Genomic DNA, 22,414 nt, shown 5'->3' on the forward strand with positions numbered 1-22,414 from the left:
TGTGGCTCTCGGCTGTTTGTGTTGTTCGTGTACACAAATAACAATGGAGAAAATAAACATTTAGCCTGTTTTGGCTCGTTCACAACAAACATATAGGCCACTGCAGATATAACTAGGTGTGGACAGAGGGGTGCTGAGAGAAGAATCGATTCTCATTTGCATGAAAATGAGGGTGAGCAGGGCAGACTGGAGGAGGAGAAGGGAGAGCGAGGGGAGGATAATGAAAAAGGGTAACAGGGAATGAGAGATAAAGAAGGGATGAATTGTAGGGAGCAGTGGGGGTTTCAAAGGGCAAGGAGAAGATGTGTGACAAGACTGGTGTTTAAAAAAAAACTAGGCATGCACCCATTACTGTTTTAATGGATAACATATAATTTATTTGTGAAAAAACAATGACTCAATCCTACGAGTAGCCTTCAATGTTGCATGTGTTGCCAAAGCCTGGTGTGATAAATTGTGCATCCAAAGGACTAAAAAACACATTAATGTGCAAAAACACATTGCACTGACTGACATGTTTGTTCATTAATATTTACATTGGCAATGTGAAATATGTTGAATTAATCCCACACGCACCGTTCTGCTGCTTAAATTATATCAAAATCAGATTATCTCGTGTCCCAGGGTCATGATTTCTGGAAAATGACGTTGCTGTTGAGTTTTTCAAATGCATTGTTGGTGCTTTGAGCAATATTGTTCCATTATATAAAAGAGATAGCTGACATCACTAAATGGCCAATATGTGTAAAACTAGGCAAATCACACTGAAACACTTTGTATTGATACATATAAATTAAGGAAAGAATATACATATTTGTTGGTAACTGTGCCTTTAAGTAAATGCTTTGAAAATGGTCCCCAACAAACACACTATTAATCCTACTCCTGACTTAATAGTTTTTTTTTAAAAGAAAACCCCCTTTGAAAAGATGTGTATCTTCAACAAGGATCACTGGCCATGGACCTTGGTGCCACAGAGAGGAAACAGAGAGGAAAGGGGGGAAAGCATTTAGGATTAATGGTTTGCTTTCATCTTTTCATGGGGACAATAAGAAAAACACAGAATGTCATCAGCCTTATCCTTGAAGGTGCTGTTTTAATGTAAACACACACAATACAATTCACAACAGTATAGCAACAGCAGGGTTAAATCCACCTCACACCCTCCCAAGGTGAATGATTCTGGGATATTTACATGTGCTTTGAGTCGTCAGTGAGTCCCCGAATGTGAAAACCCAACAAACAATACCCAAATACATAGTAAAATAAGTCACGCTTATCCTTTGTTGATCATTTCCATCATACAACATGGAGGCATGCACATTAGGAATACGCTCCTTTGATGGCTGCAGACGGTACATTCTCACAACAGACACTCCTCTTAATCAACTCTAATGTTGTGTGTATCTGTGTGAAAATGAGAAAAAAAGACACTCGACTGGAGCATCCAGAGGTGCTCAGGTCCCTGTTGGCATGGCAACATGCAGAGCAGACCACAGGGGGTGGTTGTAGGGGGAGGGCTGCAGCGGGTGGACTGTTCCATCTCTGTGAAAACAGAAAATCTGTGTTTATTCAGAGCATTAGCTTTATTGGCTGATTGGCCAATTAATGAGAATGAGCCAGCCGTAATCCACTGGGACTGAAACAAAAGTGAGAAGAGGCAAATTGCCAGCGAGTGTGTCTGTGTGTGTCTGTGTGCGCGTGTCTGTCTGAATGCCTGCACATCTGTGTGTCTGCTTGTTGGGGGTGCATGCCTGTGTGTGCGTGGTAGTAAATATGAGAGCGATAGACTCAGTGAGAGAGTAGGTTCAGACGCTCTGGTACTTCCCACTATGCTGGGGAAGGGGGAGGGGGGGGGTTCATTCATCTTTTCCATCAAGTCAGCCTCCTGTCTCGAGTGACAGACACACACATGCATTCTGCTCATGTGCAAACAAACACACACTGCAGCCTTAATAAAAAGCACTACATATCCTGGCTCACACACCTACACACGGGGCTTACCCACAGCTTGTGAACATGTGTAGCTACTGAGAAGGGTTTATCATAAGTTATCTTTGATACTGATGAAACTGAAAGCCCTGTCACAATAAAATGTCATTATAGACAATCTGCTACTATACAACACGATGAGGTCACCATAATATTAGGACAGTGTCTGCAGGGAGAGGGCACCTCTAGCTGTTCGGGCATCCTACACACGCGCACACACGCGCACACGCACGCACGCACACACACACACACACGCACACACACGCACACAATTATTAGTATTGGTCGCACCATCATCATCATCAACATCAACATCAACAACAACATTGTTTCCATGGTGAAGGGATGGCCTCCTCGCGGTCTCAAATCAAACTGCAGCATTCCCCGGAGCCCGCCGACATACTGATGGAGAGCTGCGTCAAGGGAACCAGAAAAAGCCAGAAAGAGGCCGGAATTGAATCACAGTTTCTTTCAAAATAAAAGTACTAACGCGCTTTAATCTGACTCGAAAGCCATTTTTAAACCATTGTTCTACTTCTGTGTCGGTCTTTTTCTTCTTCTTCAAGGGATAGTAATCTAGGTAATGTTTCAGACATTTAAACTGTGTCGATGATCAGCAGCTATTTGTTCTCCAGTGGGTGTATCATTAAGTTTTTTGTTCAAGGCTCTGGATATTAAAATCCTGTTCCCTCTGGGATAAGTCAGAGGAAGACTGCACATAACTCCTGTCGAGCTAGACGCTCATGTGACAACAGCATTGGTACTTTGTAACATGTTAACAATCCAGAGGAGCAGGCTCGTGAATGAGAGAAGGTATTAATCTGCTTACCCTGCACAATATATACAGTCTGATGGGATCGATTACAATACAGTGAAGTAGGCAACTTCTGCTATTATAGGATGCTGACCGGTGGGGGAAAAGCCCAGAAAATGCAAAAGTGATGAATCACAACACACGGGCTGACTGCGTGAGGTCCACTATCTGTCCTTAGCCTTGCATGACCCTTTTCTGGTGGGGCCATTTGTGTGTTTTGGCGTTTTGCGTCGACCCATATGGTGTAAAAAAAAACAAAAAAAAAATCTCTTGCACGTCCACAACAACGTGGCCCGTCTCCTGATGTATTACTTCTCCAAACACACGCCTTCAGTCGGGCCATCCGCGTTAAGGTGTATTAGTCTGAAATGTTAGAGCGGAAGTAGTCTTTTCTCGTGTTGTGTAATTTGACAGAGGACGGCATTGCTCCATGGTGGTGTTTTTCTGGGAGGAGTGGGACAACAGCCGTACGGGGAAAAGAAAATAGCAATAAGCAACAACTAAGGGTGCAAACCCGAATTTGCGGGACTTGGACGGCACCAGGTAGAGGAAGTTCCTCGGGAACACCTTCCCCAGACCGTCTTTTAGGTGACCGTGTCGGTTCTCACTTTTAATTACCGAGCAGGATACGGGACTCATGGATAAAAGGAGAGCAGGCGGAGACGACGACATCAAAGGGGCTCCCGGGTCATTAGATATAGCTATAGCGCCGATCGGACCAGCATTTAACACGCGGGAGCCGACCAGCCTCTCTCCGACAGGAATGAGCTCTGTAACAAGCCAGTTTTGGTAATTATCCGGAGCCTCTCGGTCGTCTTTTCGGGTGGGGGGGTTGGAGAAGAAAAGACGTCCGTGGCGCGTCAAGCTACTTATAAAAACAACAGTATCTTTTCTAAAGGCTAACATTTTGCGAGCCGTGCACCCCCACCCGCCTCATGCCAAAGAAGAACCCGTTTCTAGAGCCCGAGTTTTGTACCGTTTTCTTCGGATGAGTAAAAGCTAAGGCTGCTCCACTTCTGTCTCTTTTGCTTTGTTACTCAGACCAATGCGAGCAGGCAGCTCCAGCTGAGCCAACACTTCTCGCAGTTTTTGAGCCCTGTATGCTTTTTTTCTCCCTTTTTTCTTTTTTTTTTTACGGGAAACTTTTCAACCTCTCGTTTTTCTAAGTGCTGAAAGTTGGAGAAGGAAACCCCTTTTTGTAGTGATCCTCCTCCTCCTCCCATCTCTCTCCCCACAATAAGAGCCACACTGTAGGTATGGAGGACCAGGCCCGCATGATGTTGGGTCATATTGGACTAACTGGAATGCCTCACGAGGATGTGGGGGATCCTGACAACATAAGGAAACATCACAACATGGGTCAGCCGCAGCAGGACATTGGTGACATCCTCCAGCAGATCATGGTCATCACAGATGAGAGTCTGGATGAGGCCCAGGCCAGGTAATAACATACCCAGATAAGGCCTGATAGAAGGCAGAACATGTTTTAAGAGTTGGATTTGGGTCTGCACAGGGGGGAAGTAGTCATCGCAGTATCCCTACAAGCGTGCGTGGTCTCACGCACACACACAAACACGCATGCATCACACATTTGTAGCACACTGTAATAACAACCCCGAACTTCCAAATTGTTGAGGCCCCTCTCCAGCTGTGGATCACCACCTTTCACCCCCGCAGGTCTTATCAACAGCACGCTATACAACATTGGCTGCGTAGCACTCCCCACTGGGCCCGGGAATCAAACACTTACTCATAATAATGCAATATATTATCGCGTTAGCGACCCACAAAGTAGAAATAACAAACTCAGTTGTACATATGAAGACGTTGGGTTCAAGTGAAGTTTAACATGCAGTTTGGTTATTGTGTTTGCAATATTATTACACACACACACTGATAGGGGAACACATCCTGGTTAAGATTGTGTAAATTACAATCATAATCACCCAACTCTTGTAACTCACAATGCGGTCACAGTAGTTTGCTCAAAATTGAATCTCAAAACACAGGAAATACTGCAATACACCATATATACAAAGTAAAACCAACTAATCTATTCACATTATATGTGTAACTAAAACTGAATTCCTTCATTCATAGAATGCTACTTATTATTAATAAATTGCATTGTCTTTCTCCCTCTTGTGCTCAGTGTTTCTCGTTTTGACTTCATCTTGGGATATTTCATAGTCTTTTTTTTGTTTCACAAAGCAGAAATCCAATTGTATTTTAAGAACTGCCTTAAGTATGACATTCAGACTTTTATAACTGGTTGAGATAAATCATCCAATACCACAGTTTTTTTTTTTGGGATGCCACATGGACGTGTGACAGGATGTACAAATTCAAACAGTCAAAAACTGCTGGCACAACTGCCAGAAAACAGCACATTTCAGGTCAGATGTATGCAGGAAAATAATAAACTATCCATGCCTCAGTTATGCAATGGAAATAATGTCACAAAACCGGTGTCAGAGTATCAATATTGTAGTGTAGTGTGACGTTATATGGCAATATTGATTGCTATATTATTCCATTTGTGCCAGCCCTAATGTATGTGGACACAGATTTGTTCCATTTGAAGCTCTGAGAGTTTCTGCATGATTGTGCCGTCAATCTCTTCTCCTGTCTGTCTTCACGAAGGTGAGTAAGTCCAGGTGAATTAGACAACTATGTGCTCGGGCCTGTTTTCAGTCAAAGGCTTTAACAGGTCTGGTTGCACACTCACTCATCTGAATCCAGTCTGTTCAGCACTGACTTGCAATGTGTCTACATGATCTATTGTTGGTGGATGTCAGTGCCTGTAACCAATAGAACGGCTTATAATTTACATTCTCTGTGTCTTTCATTTTCCATAAAAGGAAACATGCTTTAAACTGCCACAGAATGAAGCCGGCTCTCTTCAGTGTCCTGTGCGAGATCAAAGAAAGGACAGGTGAGTTGTCCATTTGGTTGCTGGTCTCATGTTTTTGTTTTTACACATCAGCTGATGAGGAAAATGCTTTGAATGCGGATAAGGATAAACACTTTTACTCTTTCAGCGCATCCGTGATTGTAGTGGAAGCCCACAGTTCACAACCATTATTTTGAACTTCATCATATTTGGGCTTTTATGGAGAACCGACGATCATCTGAGACAGAAATATATCAGTTTATGGTCCAGCTAGTTCTTCCCAGCCTTCCTTCACCTACCGCTACGTGCTCTCAATATATTGTCTCACTTTCTTCCTCTCGTGCTCGGTGTGTCACACCTTCCATCTTCCGTTTGTGTTGACATTTTTTCTTAAACTCTTCTTCTGGTGGACAATTTCCTCTAAAGGTGTGGTGTACCCCCCAACCAGCGATCAGTGTCCAATTTAATATAGAAAATATACAATTCAGTTTAAGAACTTACACTTATATTATTGAATGTGTATTAAATAACTATTTTTTAAAGGATTTTTGAATTTATGCTCATTTTAAATATATATTTCTAAAATCTCAAACACGTGGAGTACTAGTACCTCCATTTGAGAACCACTGCTCTAAAAGCACAAGGTGGAGCATCTTTACCAACAGACACTTTTGACTGCGTAATAAGATGCTTATTACAATTATCTTACGCCTGATTGTTTGATCCTGACACACAATCACACACCACCAATGCTGCAGTTCACTTGAACGGTAAAGGTGCTCAAGTGTGTGTTTTATATGGTAGAAAATCATCTTAACTTGTCTTGAGAGTGGAAACTCCTGGCAGACAGGAGCCAGACAGAAGTGTGAGCTTCACAGAGACCTTGTTATTACCTCATTTCATTCACTTAGTGTGTAAACGGGAACCCTGAGGTTGGCAGCAGGAGGGATGCAGAGTTTCCAAGGCAACTGATGTAGTTTTCTCACATACTCGCTGTCATTCAGCTTTTTCACACTCTGACAGCTTCAGTTGTATGTTTATCACACCGCAGCTTTGACTTAGAGAGAGACTATCTTTGCGTTTCGTGTGAACGGGTGATCACGGGGTAATGTGCTCTGATCTGAGTGTCATGCATCGAGTTCAGTGAGTGCTTACTGCTTCCCCCTCAGCCATAAACCTTCCTCTTCATTCGTGATAAGATAATCAAAAGGATAAGGCTGGTATTACTATGTATCTTTGTTAGTGTCAACAAATCCCATGAAAACTTCAAAACTAGCAATGTTTCAGTCTCAGTACTTTCAGCCCATCTGCCCCTACGAGACACATTTAAGAAAAAGGCTCAGACGTTTCTTTTAACAGCTGAGAACTATAACTAATGCCAAAAGTTACTCAAACAGAGGTTATTATTTTTGCCTGTTTTTTCAGGAAAAAAATAAGGCCTTGTGTAGCTTAATGTAAACAAGTTAGAATAAACAAAAAAACGAAATACAAGACCAATAAATACAAGCTAAAATGAAGTCTTGTCTTTACGACAGAGTTACTTTGCAGTTCACCGCTGCGTTTCTTAGTCCCGCCTCTCGGTGGACGGGTCGCTCGTCCCCTCAGACCAGTACGCGATCCGCGAGCTGGCGTCCTTCTCTCCGCTGCTGCGCTACGCCCGCGCGCTGCCGACGCCGGCTGGAAGAGATAGGAGACAGGAGATGGGAGAACAGCCTACCACCAAGAGCCCTTTCCCTCCCCTTCACATTAGTCCTCGCGCACCGAGTCCCAGTGGTCCAGAGCTCGCCCGGGCCGAGTGGGCCTCCAGCTGGTGGCCGCGGTTCTTTGAGCCGCCACCAAATCTGTCCCTGCAGTTCCGTCCGCTCGCTCTTGTGTCTCTTTAGTTCTCTTTTCGCCAGCAGTTACATCCTGTCGCCGTGCTCCCAGCCCCCGTTAACCGCCTCCACAGGTGTGTTCAATTAAGCCGCTGGCTGCGGCCAAGTCCGAGTCCAACAGAAAGCACACACTCCACTGCAGCACAAGTACGTGCAACACCAAGCAACTGCACGTCAAAAGTCAACCCTAATAATCATCACGACGTGCAAAACAAAAAAAAACAACACAAACGCAACATATTTCATACAGCAACCCCAAACTTGAACAAAAGCAATGAGAGGCCGTATGCCGCTATTGCATCAACTCCGAATACAGCGAGCGAGGAAAGAGATCAAGGATTACAAGCCGTGTCGTCATGTGCACCATTTTACATGAAAATCCAGGGATGACTTTTGAAAATATGAAACACAGTTTGCCATATGAAAGCTGTTACACGTGTAGTTAGGAACCCAGGCTTGTGTGATTGATGGTGACCAAAATTTACCCTGAAACAATAGTCTGGTGTGAATGGCCAATACTGACTTTCCATTGGTGTCTGGTGGCTTTTTCACTCTGATTTGAAGAATCATACGATGCTCAAGTTCTTTCCTGGGCATCCAAGCAGTCTCCTCTATCTAGATTATTGTCTGTATTAGTTCAGAACATCTCTCTCTATCCCTCTCTCTCTCTCTTTGTCTCGACCGGGCTGTCTCCCTATTTCTGCTGTCAGTGTTTCGTTCCTCTCCATCCCAAGTTAGAACCATTAAAAATAACTCCTCACATGACAGCGACAAAACACTGCTGTTTTCTTAAGATATATGCTCCCTGCATCCTCCACTGGATATGTCGGCTCGCTCCTCTGTTATCCTCTATGCCTCTTTTCCCCCTCCTTCCCCATACTATTCCCAATACAACTCTATTTTTATCGACCCCTGTTTTCTGGGAATTTTAGTCGAGGATTACAGGCGCACAAAATAGGACAGAGGCAAAGAAAACAGAACAAATGACAAGAGCGAGTGAGGGACAGATTGATGGATGAGTTGTAGGGAGAGGCAGTAATGGTTGTGTTTCATGGTATGGCAGACAGTTGATAATCTCCAGACCCCGGAGTCCTGTCAGCCTTCACTACAAACAGATTCTCAGTGGGGGACAGTTTGCCACCCACGGCCCCGACTGGGCTCACAAAGCTGGATTTACTCGCTCTGTTCCACGAAGCGTCATGGGCCGCAGCTCATCTCTTTATCCTGTCTGCTGTGTGTTAGTGTTTGTACACTCAACGGAGTCAGCGGGCAATCTGGAAGGCTGGCCCAAACTCTTGACTAATTATTATGTAATTAACAGTAATGGGACCCGGCCCCATTTCAATATACTCGTCGTTGTTTTCCTCTCATGCACTCTGCCGCTGTCTTTCCTGCTTTCGACCCTTTTCTTCTACACTCAGTTGGCAGTTTATTTGGCATACCGAACTAAAACAAATGCATTGTACTTCAGGGGTCATGTAATAGATATACGTTAATATTCTGTTTTTATTCAAACTTGTTGATTAAACTAAACGGTCATTTTGTTGCGGCCGTAGTTTAGCGCTGTTGAATTTTATTGCATTTATACGGAGGGGGGTTTCCAGTATAGAAACATAGGAAAACCTAAAAAACTAAAAAAAACAACTATATTTTACTGTTACATTAAAGGAATTTTCCTTTTTGACATTGTTGTTTCTCACAGATATGTTTGGTTCAGCCCACTTTTTCACCCAAATTATATTTTCCTTTACATTTTTCACACAAGTAGTTTAGAGGAGTTGGACGGTTGATCGTATAATTTAAGGAAGAAGGGAAAACGAGGATTCAAATGATGAGAAGTGCGTCTCTGTAAACTGGCAATTATCCCTCTTTGTCCATACTTCTGAGAAACAGGTGGACATCGATACTGCCATTTAAGACTCTCACACAGGTGCGCCTGCATTCAGGCTACAAGAGCACGCAGGACTTTGAGAGCAGTGGGATTATAGTGTAATCTGGTTAATCTGGCACATTAGTATGTTGGGTGTGTTATACTCATATTTGGATGTAATATGACATACATATTTCACACATCAACAATATTACTGTACCGTAACATGGTTTTGGAAATTGCTAGTCTGTCTGAAATAATTAGAGGCCATCACGATTGTTAGTGTCTTTAGTCCTGTGTGTGTGTGCGTGTGTGCGTGTGTGTGTGTCTGTGTGTGTGTGTGTGTGGATGCTGTTTGCCAGATGCGGAGGCTGTCATTGCCCTCGTTGCGGGATTATGAATGTGATCTCTGGAACTACCTTGTAATTGCCACCTAATTTGCATAGCTGTGCAAATTAACGACCTCTCAAATGAGCCTTAATTTTTCACTGGGTCTTTAGTCGCTCCTTAAGAGCTGGCGTTAATTAACAGCTGTGTGTGCGTGTGTATGTGTGTATGTGTGTGTGTGTGTGTGTGTGTGTGTGTGTGTGTGCGCACATGCGAAAGGGTGCTTGTGTGGCTGTTTTTCTTTGGGCATGAGGATGCCAAGGAAAGCTGGCATCACTGCCATAGCAACAGCCAGTATTTCTTTATGTAAACCTCCCTCCTGGCAGTGTTTTTGTTGTGTGTGTCTGCTTCCCTTGCTTCTTCCTTCTCTCTCTCACTGCAGTCGCCCCAGACACTTGATCTCCTCACCGCCTCTAACTAACAAAGCTATGACTGAGGTTTCCCCTGTCGTCCAGTGTTACATTGTCAGCTCTTTCCGGGCTATTAAATATTGGTTCCTCTGAAGTTTTCTGAAGTTCAACTGTGCCGTTTGTGCTGTATATTTGATTTGATGTGAGAAAACTTTAAAAAAGCTAGTGTAATGTTTCCCCTCGAGGCCATTAGACGGCTGTTGCGACATGTTGTCTCGTTAGAGAGACGAGGCCAAACCAGGTGTCAGGACAGGAGATTTAAAACACTGGCTGGTTTCTTTAGCACCCAGCAGATCATTATTCATATTTATGTGGAAAAGGAGATTGTAACTTGTAGTTTAAGGACATTCTCTTGATGCACAACTCAGAGAAAAATGCAAGTTAGGAGCCAACATAATCTGAATCTAGTGGGGAATGATGTTTGTTGTGGGTGTTTTATTGTGAGATAGTGCTCTCTGCTGGCTGTGAAGGGAACCCCAACCGTGCCCGCACACAAAAACTATATTGAGTTACACAATTTGGTGTTTCGCACACATGTTCATATTGTCAATGGATGCACCAAACTGGTAACATCTTGTTTCCATGAATTTTTTCTTCAATTTATCACGGATTGGGCTTACGGCACAACGACGTCCGCGTCTCAAATCGTGATGCAGCATTAATTCAATCAAATCATTCAAAAGAGTAATATAAAAACTGCAAATGAGCTGCTGGTTATGTTTGAAGGTGACTTGCGAAACAGGCGACTGGTCATGCAGGAGTTCTGTCTTAAGTGGGAATCCAGTTGTTCTGGTCCTACATACCTGAGCCAGAAGTTACGAATGAACATTTCAGTGACGCATACGCAGGATTTACAGACCGTCTCTCTCCTCCTCCAACAGCCCTGAGCATCCGAGGCATCCAGGAAGAAGACGGCCCCGACCCTCAGATCATGCGACTGGACAACATGCTGTTAGCAGAGGGGGTCGCGGGTCCGGAGAGGGGCGGGGCCTCTGCAGCGGCGGCCGTGGTTGCCGCGGCCGCCGGAGGGTCGCCGAGCGAGGGGAACTTAGAACACAGCGAGTACAAAGAGAAGCTCGCTCAGATACGACGGATGTACCACGCCGAGCTGGAGAAATACCAACAGGTGTGTGATCTTTTGTCATCACAGCACACGTCACATGACTGAGCCACTCAGAATAGAATATTTGGCTTTTTACGGTGCCAGAGAAGCCAAGTTATAGATGTTTTTGACATAAGTGCAGCGAGTGGAAAACAAACATCTAATGTACCTGACCCCCACCCCCCCACCCTCCTCCTCCTCCTCCTCCCACACACACACACAGGCGTGCAATGAGTTCACCGACCACGTGATGAACCTGCTGAGGGAGCAGTCCCGCACACGGCCCATCTCACCCAAAGAGATCGAGCGAATGGTGGGAATCATCCACCGCAAGTTCAGCACCATCCAGATGCAGTTAAAGCAGAGCACATGTGAAGCCGTCATGATCCTGCGCTCCAGGTTCCTGGACGCCAGGTGGGTTTTCGTGCTTCCATTCGTTTATTTTCCTGCCTCCTCTTAACGTTCGTCTTCCGGTGCGTGACAGTGTGCTTACAACACCGCGGAGATGAGTTTTCGCTGGCGGTTAATTATTGCAATTGCACTCTTCTGGCAGGCGGAAACGAAGAAACTTCAGCAAGCAGGCAGCAGAGATTTTGAATACATATTTCTACTCTCATCTGGCAAACCCCTACCCCAGTGAGGAGGCCAAGGAGGACCTGGCCAGGAAGTGTTCCATCACTGTTTCTCAGGTCAGGCCATCGAAGACCCACTGGAGAAAACAAGGGAGCATGGAGAAGTTGATAGAACACATCTGTCTCGTACTTGGAGAACATTTGGTGTATTGAAGCCAACTGAATTTCGTTTGACTTTGTTTTGACCTCTGCAACTCCCTCAGGTGGCGAACTGGTTTGGAAACAAGAGGATTCGGTATAAGAGGAACGTTGCGAAACTGCAGGAGGAAGCTAACCGGTATGCTGTCAAGACAGCCGTGGACGCTGCCAGTGTTTCTTCACAGGCCAGCCAAGCCAACTCCCCGGCCACGCCAAATTCTGGTACACACTAAACATACCCCAGTAGCCAACATACATCCTTTAATCACGCGATTCCCATCACGTGATTAAAGCAAGGATAAGATAAGTGTATCGATAGCTTAATCTCAGACGTAAGAATGTCGACGATGGAATCATTTTGGGAAAAGTTAAAGAAAGTACCCTAAGATCTATGGAGCGGTGGTAGTTTGCTTACCACATTTTGCTCGGCAAACCAGGTAAAAAAAATCATATAATCAAACGTTTGCCCAAACATGACAGAACGGGAAGTCCTAATAAAAGCAACCGAGCCCTGGATGTGGAAGAGACGCATGATACTAAATGAAGAACAGGGTCTTATTTAAAGAATACAAGTTCACACCAAAAGCAAATTAATTATTCACAAAGCTTTGCGAGTTTACTCGCTTGACTATATGTGCTTTATTTGCGTCATTCGTGCCGGAAGGGGGCGTGGCTTATATCTATGGATTATCTCCATTTACCAGTTAGCATTTCCTCCATCCACCATGGTAATAAGCACTATTTCCCACCAACATCTGCACATCAGACGCACTCGTGTCTGGGTTTATCATATCCTCCGTTGGCGCTAAAAAAAAAAAGACAAATTTGCAACGCGTTTGGTGTGAACGCAGCAGTAAGCACACACATATTCCAAAAAGTGAAATATGTTCGAAACAAGATGACGTGACTGTGAGATCCCGCCCTCGCTGAGCTGTCACTCTGCAGAGTCTCTCTGCAAAGTTCTCTCCACATCCGGTGTATACTGCGGGACGACCGTTGGGTATTTTATTTGAGCCGTCACATGACCAAAGCGTGTAAAAGTGTGTGTTAAAGTGTGTGTTGACTGTGTGCCGACAGGAGGATACCCGGCCCAGTGTTACACTCCTGAGGGGAGGTTGTGAGGACTCGCCTGGAGGAACTCTCTTCCCTCCTCTGTGTCCATGTGAGTCGCTATGGTCTCCGCACTGTTGCTATAGTTACACACTCTCCAACTGAGTAGTCATGGTAACAGCCTTTTCCCCGTGTCAGCGCGTGGTACGGTGTGACACATTTTGGTAAACGACCCTGTTGATGTCGTTTACGTCGGACACACTGGATTGTTGTTATGCACCAAAGGGAACGTTCACGGTGACGCGTTGTTCTGCTTAAAGGAAAGCGACCGTCTTCTGTCCTGTGTCGCTGTCGTTTGGTGTGTTTCGGGTTATTGCCGTTGGTAACCGGACCAAAATTTGCATCGTCACATTGAATAAAACATGCATTTATCTGTTTACAGTACAACTTAGACATCAGGATCCTGAAGCATCCTGTGAATAGTTCAGATTTATGAAGCGAATGTAAATGCAGTGAAAATGGCAAAAAAAATGTGCAGTAAACTTAGGAACATAACTTCTGAACACGATTGAAATCACACGTTGATACATTAACAGCGTCAGCGGGTCGAGATGTATTTGTTCTCCGTTTACATCCGACTCTGAACGTCTGTTTCAGGGTGATGACGGCTGGTGATTCCTCTTCCCATCTCTTCCCTCCCAGAGCAGCAGGGAGCGACTACGTCACCTCCAGCTGATGCCCCACCCTGATGCCCCCCCCCCCCCCCCCCCCACCCTGCTCCTCAGACTAATACAACCCAGACTGGAGGTTGACGTCCAGCCGAGCCACGAACAGAGCATTACCAAAACTCTGCAACTGTTCTGTTTTTGCTTTGTGATGCTCATGGTTTTTTTTTTTTAACATCTCTCAAAGTTTTTTTTTTAATCCCTCCACTTTACGAATGTGTTCACCTATTTCTTTCTTTTTTAGTTTTACTATTACTCACGCCATTTTTTTTTCTTCTGTTATTTTTTTAAAAAGATAAGTAAATGACGAAAATAACTTTTTTTAATGTACTACTTTCAGTGAATCATAAACTGTATGAAGGTTTCGGGCCTGTGTGTCGCCTTGAACCAGATTCATCGTTTTATTTCAAAGAATTAAAATAAGAAAAAAAAAGACAAAAAAAGAAAGCATGAAGTCATTTTTAGATGTTGAACTACAATTTTATTATGTATTCTTTCTTTCAAGTTTTTTAAGAAAAATGTCACTAAGAAAATGCATTGATAGAGTACAACAAAAACATCATAAATGGCAGAAATGACCAAAAATGAATAAAAACATTGTCACTTATTAAAATTTTCTTTGCTTCAGACAAGAGCTGGTTTGAGTTTGTTTCCATTAATATGAATTGAAATACAATATGGCTTCAACAGGTAATGATGTTTCTTAAATGCTGTAAAGCCACCGAAACCAAAGGATACCAGATTCTGTGTTTGGCTCACGTGCACAGTGAGACCATGTGGTTTTTATTTGGCTGTGCCCTCTAGTGTTGAACAGTGCCACTGCATGTACTTGGCCTTTTTGATTATTTGAAGCTTGTTTTCCCTATCTATTAATCTTCAGTGGTGGATTCCAACTAATCTTGAGGCCTGATAAACAAACAGGCATCACTCCAAATTATGACATGACCGGTATTCAATGAAGGATGATATCATAATTACTTTATCATAAGCCTTAGTTTCCTATTATTGAACTACACTCCATTGCTGTAACAGGTTTAATGTCTTAAATGCATCTTATTATTCTATAAACATATAAGAACTAAAGGCCAGAGTTTTGTATGACAGTATTGAAACAAACTATGAGAAGAAATGTTAGTGATCATGTTTTCTTCAGTCATATCTAATGGATCTTTAGTGTGTTACTTTAGTTTTCTACATAATTCCGGATATCTGATTAGTCTCCAGCTTTATTGAGGATACTCGCACATATCCCAAATTTAGTGACACAAAAATCAGGACAGTTGTACTTTGAGTCTCGCCACTTATCACTGTTGGCTCACTGGTCAATACAATACAGATGTGTCTGACTGGAGAGAAATACTTTTCTTTGAAAGCTGAATAATACCCTGAAGATGAAAGTAATGAAATCAATGTCTCCATTTGCTGTTATTTACACGCTTAACAATTAGTGTCCAACTTGTGTCGCTTTCATCAGTATATGTCTCACAACGTCTGTCCTGCAAACATGAGTTATTTGTGAGAAATACTTAGTTAAGAATGCGACTGAAATGTTATATTACATCATGAACGATTTTCAAATCAAACAATTCATGAAAACAAAATAAGATTGCAAAAATAACCATACGGCAGTGAAACACTTCATACGTGACCAGAACTAGTATTTGAATAGGAGAATGGATAAATGGTAGGTTAGGGGTTAAAGGTTGAAAGGGGACTGTTTGAAAAGAGACAGAGAAACACAGAGAGATTCTTCACAGGGGACGAAGGGGGACTGTTCTCGGTCATCATGGATTTCTCACCAGGGGTTCTGATGCTGTTTTCTCTGTTATGCTCAGGTAATACATCTGATTTACTTCGAAGAGAATAGCAGCTGTTCTGCTAATTAGCCTGATGTCGGCAGAGATGTATATTTCTATATGTATGTTTCTTGTACCTTTAAAGGTTCACACAAACTGCTGCTCACACAGCAATGCAACTTTATACATGTTTAAACTTCAACAGCGGTGTCCTGATAGAAACAATCTCCCAATTACTCCGGATAGTCCACATATCTAACCGTCTCACTTTCATTCATAGTTTCATTTTAAGAAAAAGTCCCTTCGGAGGCTGCTGAAAGCATGTTGTGTTGTTTATCCCAGAGTACACATCTCATCTGGGCAAATCAAACAAAAAATAAATTGCACGTCTTCCATTTGTTTGTCATTAAGGCACGTTAACCTTTTAATATAGATATACAGACATTTTTACCAAAGAAAACATAATCTTGTTTAAAACAATGTCTTGGAGAGAATTACATTTAAATCTCTGTGCCTTTTTCTTTTTTTTCTTTTTCATCAATAGCACTTCTGTTCAATCTGTGTATTTGCTCAGCATGTTTGCTTTGAGGTGGTTTGTGTTTACACTGTATTTCACCCAGACTCGTCTAAAGGTTCACAAAGTTGCATTGCATGCATGCGTGTGTGTGTGTGTGTGTGTGTGTGTCACCAGCTATCTCTTTCTGTGCAGTGGCTGGTCAGGCTCCGGACGTCTCAGTGGAGCCCCGGGCTGCGACTGTGCGCCAAGGGGAGTCTGCCAGCTTCAGATGCCAGGTGTCGAGAGGTGCCCAGCCGATCCAACTGGAGTGGAAGAAAGCCAACAGCCAAGCATTACCAAGTCAGGAGTCAGAACATGTAAGCCTTGTTCACACAACACCAACATCTCTGAAGTTTCACTGCATTCTCCTTTTTTCCTTCCAGGCAATGTTAAGACGGGTCCTGATGGCTCTGTGCTGACGGTTGCCAGCGCTGGACCTGAAAACCACGGCCAGTATCGTTGCGTGGCAGCCAACTCTGTGGGCCGCGGCACCGCCGTGGCTGTGCTGAACGTCAAACGTGAGCTTCTGCCCAGTATTTAGTCGAGCCCGTACCTTCACTGCTCAGGTTCACGCTTACCTTATCTTATCTCGCATCATCCATTCCAGTAGCAACAGGGAGCTGCTTTCAGAGAGAAAGCGGGAGGTCTTTACTACCTGCTCAGGGCCAAATGGCACTCAGACACAGTTAGCGATAAAAGCTGGTGAACATGGGAGAGCGTTGAGCTTTCAATTGATACAAACCAAAAACATGAGTCAGCTGAACGTTATTGAATATTGGACTGAACATTAGTCAGGTGGGCGGACACCCGACTCCCCATAGATAATCAAATTGCTCTGTGACACAAGTTATGAATTTAACTGTGGCTCTGTGAGACTGCAGGATGAACATCACTATGGTCAAAACATTGTTTTTACATTTCAACGAACAGAAGAATATAATTGGACAAACCCTGCTGCGCGACAGGCATCAGAACAACAGTGCTTACTGGTGTTTGTGAAATTTTGCAATGCAGGAATGTCAAAGGCAGCCTCATCCTCCTGTCCTTTTTTGGACGGAGATGAAAGGAGTTGAACCATCGCTGTACGGGACGCGCCCTGGCAGGCCCAAATGGAATCACAACTGATGCTGCTGCCAGCGGCCCCAGCTGTTTGTGAACCCCGCGCAAGCTTCCCGAGTCGGAAGTGACATCACACTTTTTTGTCTAGACTGTCTTTTCCTGCTTGCTTGTTTCAGAGTTCACTGGGAAAACCAGGGACTGAACATGAGCACCATCTCTGTGTCCTGGATTTCTTGATCTAGAGATGGGCACACAGATAAATCAGTCGTTGCGATATGACAGGATTTTGAGACCCTGTAACTGAAGTAGGGCTAATGCAGCAGAGACCACCTGAGTACAACTCTTTGACAACTTGGCCTTGAAAAAAAAAAAAGCGATTCCTGCGTATGTTCGTATCAATCAATTTGAATAGGAGAACCTTCAGGTATCGGTTCGGCATCTGAATTTGAATACACCTGTTTCTGAGCTCTTTTGTTGGCCTCCTTGGGACTGACGGCTCCTCGGTCGGTTTGTGGCGTAATTCTAACCGTGGCCACAAAAGCTCTGTTCCTGAACCCCTGCAGGGCCCCGACCCACAAGTCGAGGCCAGACAGACTGCTACAGCTTTTGAAGCACTCCAAACCCATTTGGAGGTCGGGGCTGGCTTGCAACAAGCCTATTAAACAGTTTCCCTGAGTACAATAGAGCGCTCAGCTCCATCCAGCACATGCTGAGAAGCTGGCATTACTGGCAAAGTCATCACTTCATTCCTGATGGCGTCTGGCAAAGAAGTATGTGCCAGCCATATATCCTATGACATATGACAGCTGATGATATAGCCTCAACACGTCAGTTTGGAGTGAGCTGACTAAGGGGAACCAATGAGAGGCGTAGAATCCTGATCCTTTATGCTCAGTATTTGTTGCAAGGACGCCAGGAGAAAAGCCCTAGCCCTGAAACGCATGCTTCCCTCTCCATGATGTAATCGCCGGTTCTGGTGGGAAGTCACCTCCAGCTTTCACTCAGTAATGGACATTAGTGAACCAAAAATTAGTGTATAGTAATTGATATGGTCTGGAGTTAATGGTTCTCATATTAGTACTGGAGGGAGATCCCCGTGGAAAATAACAGCAAATCTCCTCTCTCGGTCTCTGTGCTTGTCCTTGCAAGAGGGGTGGTGTTGTGCTATACTCTGACACACACACACACAAACACACACACACACACACACACACACACACACACACACACACACACACACACACACACACACACACAGCTCAGTACAGCGTGAGACAAACATCAGGGCAGAGAGACAAACAAGCCAACTCGAGTAGATGCTGATCTTGTTATCACAACGGTATTACAAGCAATTCATTAAAACATTTGGCGAACAAGCAGAACAAAAAACATCAGACATGCACACTTTCATCCTTGTTCCCTGCAAGTAATGTCCGTACAGAGTTTGCTAATAAGAATAGGTTAATAAATGAAAGCTAATCACAAGAATATTAAAGCAATATTCTTTTTTTTCACAACATAACAAAAAATAACTTATACGAGTATTGATAAGGAACTAAACTGATAAGCAGTATCGATGAGAGTACTAGTATTGATAAAATCATAACGATACTCATACCTATTGCTGACCGACAAAACCAGCAGCCCTGGGAAGCCATTATGTACCCAAACAAAGCAGGAGAGGACACAATAAAACCCCCCCGACCGCTAACAGCAGTTAAGGGTAAATCAAGTCCGCACAAAGAATGTGTCTCGCACCAGTATGCAAATGTGCCCAGCAGGCCTCGCACTAAACCCCCCCAGCTGCCAACAGTGATATAGAGAATATCTATAAGGACTGCAATAACGACCAAACTTTGCACTTGTTTACCCGGTGGGCAATCTGAAAGAGCTACAACTGTTTTCCATACCAACTTAAAAAGTACTGTGGTTATTGCTGGTTTGATATGTGCCTCGTGTCTCTTTGTCAGATGCTCCTAAAGTGAGCCTGACACCTGTAGGGCCCCTGCGGGTCAGGATGGGCAACCCTCTCTCGGTGGAGTGTCGCGCTACGGGCAGGCCACGGCCTACGCTGACCTGGCAACGCCAAGGCTCCACCCTGCAGCTGGTGACCAAGGAGACAAACGATGTCAACACCATACAGGTGAAGTATGAAACACATGCACAAGGAATACTCATTCCCACAATTCAAGATCACAAATAGAACATGATGACCAACTCTTTTCTTCAGTGGCCCGCAGTGCACCCAGAGGACTCGGGAGTTTATATCTGCCAGGCTAATAACAATGAGGGGGTGGCAGAGGTCAAAGTGGAGGTCGTTGTCGTGGGGCAGCCGGGAGCACCGGTGGCTTCAGTGGGGGCGACAGAGATGACCGTGGTGGAGGGACATACAATCACAATGGCGTGCCAAGCCAGTGGTAGGACGTTTGTATGCGTGTGTGTGTGTGACGATATCTCTCAGCGCCGCGATCTCATTTTATTTCACTTTGTTCTCTCTTTGCCTTCCTCGATCCAGGTTCCCCTCCTCCGGTCATCACCTGGTCCAAGCTGCGCGCACCGTTGCCCTGGAAACACACAATGGTTGGTGGAGTTTTGACACTGACCAGCGTGGGGCGCCAAGATTCAGGCCAATACATCTGTAATGCGACCAACATACGCGGCTACAGTGAAGCGTACACGCAGATGGAGGTGGAGAGTGAGTTGACGATGCGGATCCTGAACACAGACGCGTCTCGAGGTTGTCACCGCGCATGGTGAAAGTCATGTTTTCTCCTTCATGCAGGTCCTCCATACGCCACCTGCCTGCCGGACCAGGTGAGGCTGCAGCCCGGGGACGCGCTGCAGGTTCAGTGCCTTGCCCACGGCTCTCCTCCCATTCAGTTTGAGTGGAGCCGGGGGGACAGGGGGCGTCTGCCTCCAGGAGCAGAGACCACAAAGGATGGAAGGCTGCTCATCGGCCACGTCAAACTGAGCGACAGCGGGGCGTACAAGTGTGTGGCCTCCAACCACATCGGCTCCAGTGAGGCACTGGCCAAAGTCATCATCAAAGGTGAGCTGGTGTTTGGGTCGAGGCAATTCAACGTCCGTCAGGATGACTGATCTGACTCTCTGCTCTTTATTTCCCTTTTTGCTTATTTGTTACAGCTTAATACAATGTGTTCTTGTCTGATTGACAGTCCAATGCGACGCTTACACCTACTGCAGGTTGGGATTGTTGCCTTTACCACAGTTTAACAGCTAATACTCAGAAAACATAGAACACTATATTTAATAGATCCAAGCATGTTGAGGTATGAAAGACATCGATGCTGTTTCAACTTCTGGTGCTGTTAATGTGGGGTTAAGTTTGTACTTTTATAGAAAACTGATAATGTTGCCATTGTTGCTCCTGTCTCATATCTTCCTTGCGATAGCTCTTCTCTGTAACTCAGTGTGGACTCACGTCCGACAGTATGTGTGTGGGAGTTTGTCCAGGAATGCCTCTGCACCCTGTCTGCCTCCCTTCACGTCATCTGCTGAGTCGACACCGTTGCACTTCTATTAGATCAGGCTTCTCTATGTTTCGTCCTGATCTATAACAGCTCTGATGATGCCGTTGAATTCAAAACAATAAAGACCAATTAAAACAAGTTTCATTAAGTCCAATGGAAAAGTTGTGTTTCATAAAATCGTTGTCTGAGTTGTCTGAAAATGTGTAGGTTTGCTTTAATCATGCTATAAAATATGAACGCAGACTTGGAAAGGCACAGTGTCAGTGGCTCAGATCTCACTCAGAGCACACTTTGCCGAAAACCTTGCCGCTCAGGTAAAAATATGCAATGAACCTGGTTATTAAATGTATCTCTGAAGTTATTAACATAGTGATTATAGATGTGTTTGCTGAGGAGACTAGCGTAGCCCTCAGTTGCTTCGCCATCCTCAATCTCAACATTCACTGGTCAGGAGCCCTGTAAGTCCATTTCAGCTTGATTTTTGTAAAATATTATTGTAATGACAAATACAATGCCAACTTTGAAGATACAGCGTACAATTATTTTGAGAACGCAGGGCTTTGTTTATCTTCGCTTTAGTCTTTCTCCCAGCCGACGCTGACGTCACACAGCTCCCACTGGAGCCACAAAAATGATTTATTCATGAACTACTTTGCAGAATGTTAAAGAGCATATGCACCAGAGACTTGAAGCCCAGAAAGGAACGATAATGAGGTTTTCATTGGTTCCAGTGGTCCCACCTATGCAGCTGCCTACAAGAAAATCCAAAGACACAAAATCGGTGAATAAAGAAAAGTGTGTAACTTCACAATTCAGTGCTACGTAGTTCAGTCTTTTTGAAACATGTAGGGCTTAAAATGTGTTGTACCAGTGGAACATTGTTAAATTGTTTTTGAAACATTTACAGAGAGCGCCTTGTCATTTCTGACAAAATCCAGCAGCACCGCCTCCCTACAGTCATTTTTGTACATTCCCATTTTGTATAAAAGTTGTTGTAAATGATATTTCTGCCTTTATATCGGAATAGATTATACAACTGGTGTGTAATCTGAGCATTGCTTCATAAAGTAATTTCTTTAACCACATGGTGGCAACATATAGCTTTAAGGCACACACCCTTTGCCTTCAGGCCAAGAGCAATTTGAGCCTTCACACCCTGAACAACTGGAGGGACAGATGCAGTTCACAGTCGAGCTATTGTTTCCCAAATCCCTACATTTAAAAAAAACAAAAAACACACACACACTTGGCTGCTCATTGCAGCTCTCTGAGTAAATATGGACTGTAAACTCCTCTTGAACAGGCAAAGTTCACTTTTATCAGACAGACCGCGTTGCAAAGTGACGCAATAACGTCTGCGCTGACAGAGACGATTTCAAGCAGCTTCGACTAAATGAGGTGTTAGCCTGACATTTCGGGTTTGTGGCTGCGGCCGAAAGTTGGAAAGAGAGCTACCATTTCCAAAGCTGCTGCCAGGACGGAGCCTGTATCTGCTGCTTGTGATTGTGGCCTCCCTCATGAAACGCCCAACCTCCACGCAGAAACAGGCTTTTACCCTTTCCACCATTTCTCCCCTCCATCTTTACAAGCATCTTCAAAGCTGGGGAGGAAACATCTGCCCTCTG

The 22,414-nt window shown here is 44.3% G+C and overlaps 2 protein-coding genes across 2 annotated transcripts; both read left to right on the forward strand.

Moving 5' to 3' along the window:
- The first annotated feature begins 3,949 nt into the window (after nucleotides 1–3,949).
- On the forward strand, nucleotides 3,950–14,485 carry LOC137795211 (pre-B-cell leukemia transcription factor 1-like). Its single transcript, XM_068592560.1, has 8 exons — nucleotides 3,950–4,247; nucleotides 5,668–5,741; nucleotides 11,122–11,366; nucleotides 11,566–11,756; nucleotides 11,896–12,031; nucleotides 12,178–12,334; nucleotides 13,190–13,274; nucleotides 13,820–14,485. The coding sequence occupies exons 1-7, from the start codon at nucleotides 4,063–4,065 to the stop codon at nucleotides 13,231–13,233; spliced, it is 1,032 nt and encodes a 343-aa protein (XP_068448661.1). The 5' UTR covers nucleotides 3,950–4,062; the 3' UTR covers nucleotides 13,234–13,274; nucleotides 13,820–14,485.
- Nucleotides 14,486–14,564: 79 nt separating this feature from the next.
- LOC137795033 (basement membrane-specific heparan sulfate proteoglycan core protein-like) lies at nucleotides 14,565–20,862 on the forward strand. The gene is made up of 8 exons (XM_068592245.1): nucleotides 14,565–14,577; nucleotides 16,375–16,539; nucleotides 16,623–16,757; nucleotides 19,269–19,441; nucleotides 19,529–19,715; nucleotides 19,814–19,993; nucleotides 20,081–20,347; nucleotides 20,443–20,862. The coding sequence occupies exons 1-8, from the start codon at nucleotides 14,565–14,567 to the stop codon at nucleotides 20,445–20,447; spliced, it is 1,125 nt and encodes a 374-aa protein (XP_068448346.1). The 3' UTR covers nucleotides 20,448–20,862.
- The last annotated feature ends 1,552 nt before the right edge of the window (nucleotides 20,863–22,414 follow it).

Source organism: Clinocottus analis, unplaced genomic scaffold, assembly GCF_023055335.1.
Source record: "Clinocottus analis isolate CAN_PGR_092001 unplaced genomic scaffold, fCliAna1.0.p SCAF_27, whole genome shotgun sequence".
Lineage (NCBI taxonomy): Eukaryota > Metazoa > Chordata > Actinopteri > Perciformes > Cottidae > Clinocottus > Clinocottus analis.

Coding starts and splice junctions, on each gene's coding strand:
- LOC137795211 (XM_068592560.1), top strand. CDS start 4,063: ATGGAGGACCAGGCCCGCATGATGTTGGGTCATATTGGACTAACTGGA. Junction 5,742..11,121: donor CGAGATCAAAGAAAGGACAG/GTGAGTTGTCCA, acceptor CTCCTCCAACAG/CCCTGAGCATCCGAGGCATC. Junction 12,032..12,177: donor GTTCCATCACTGTTTCTCAG/GTCAGGCCATCG, acceptor CAACTCCCTCAG/GTGGCGAACTGGTTTGGAAA.
- LOC137795033 (XM_068592245.1), top strand. Junction 16,540..16,622: donor CAACAGCCAAGCATTACCAA/GTCAGGAGTCAG, acceptor TTTTCCTTCCAG/GCAATGTTAAGACGGGTCCT. Junction 19,442..19,528: donor ACGATGTCAACACCATACAG/GTGAAGTATGAA, acceptor TCTTTTCTTCAG/TGGCCCGCAGTGCACCCAGA.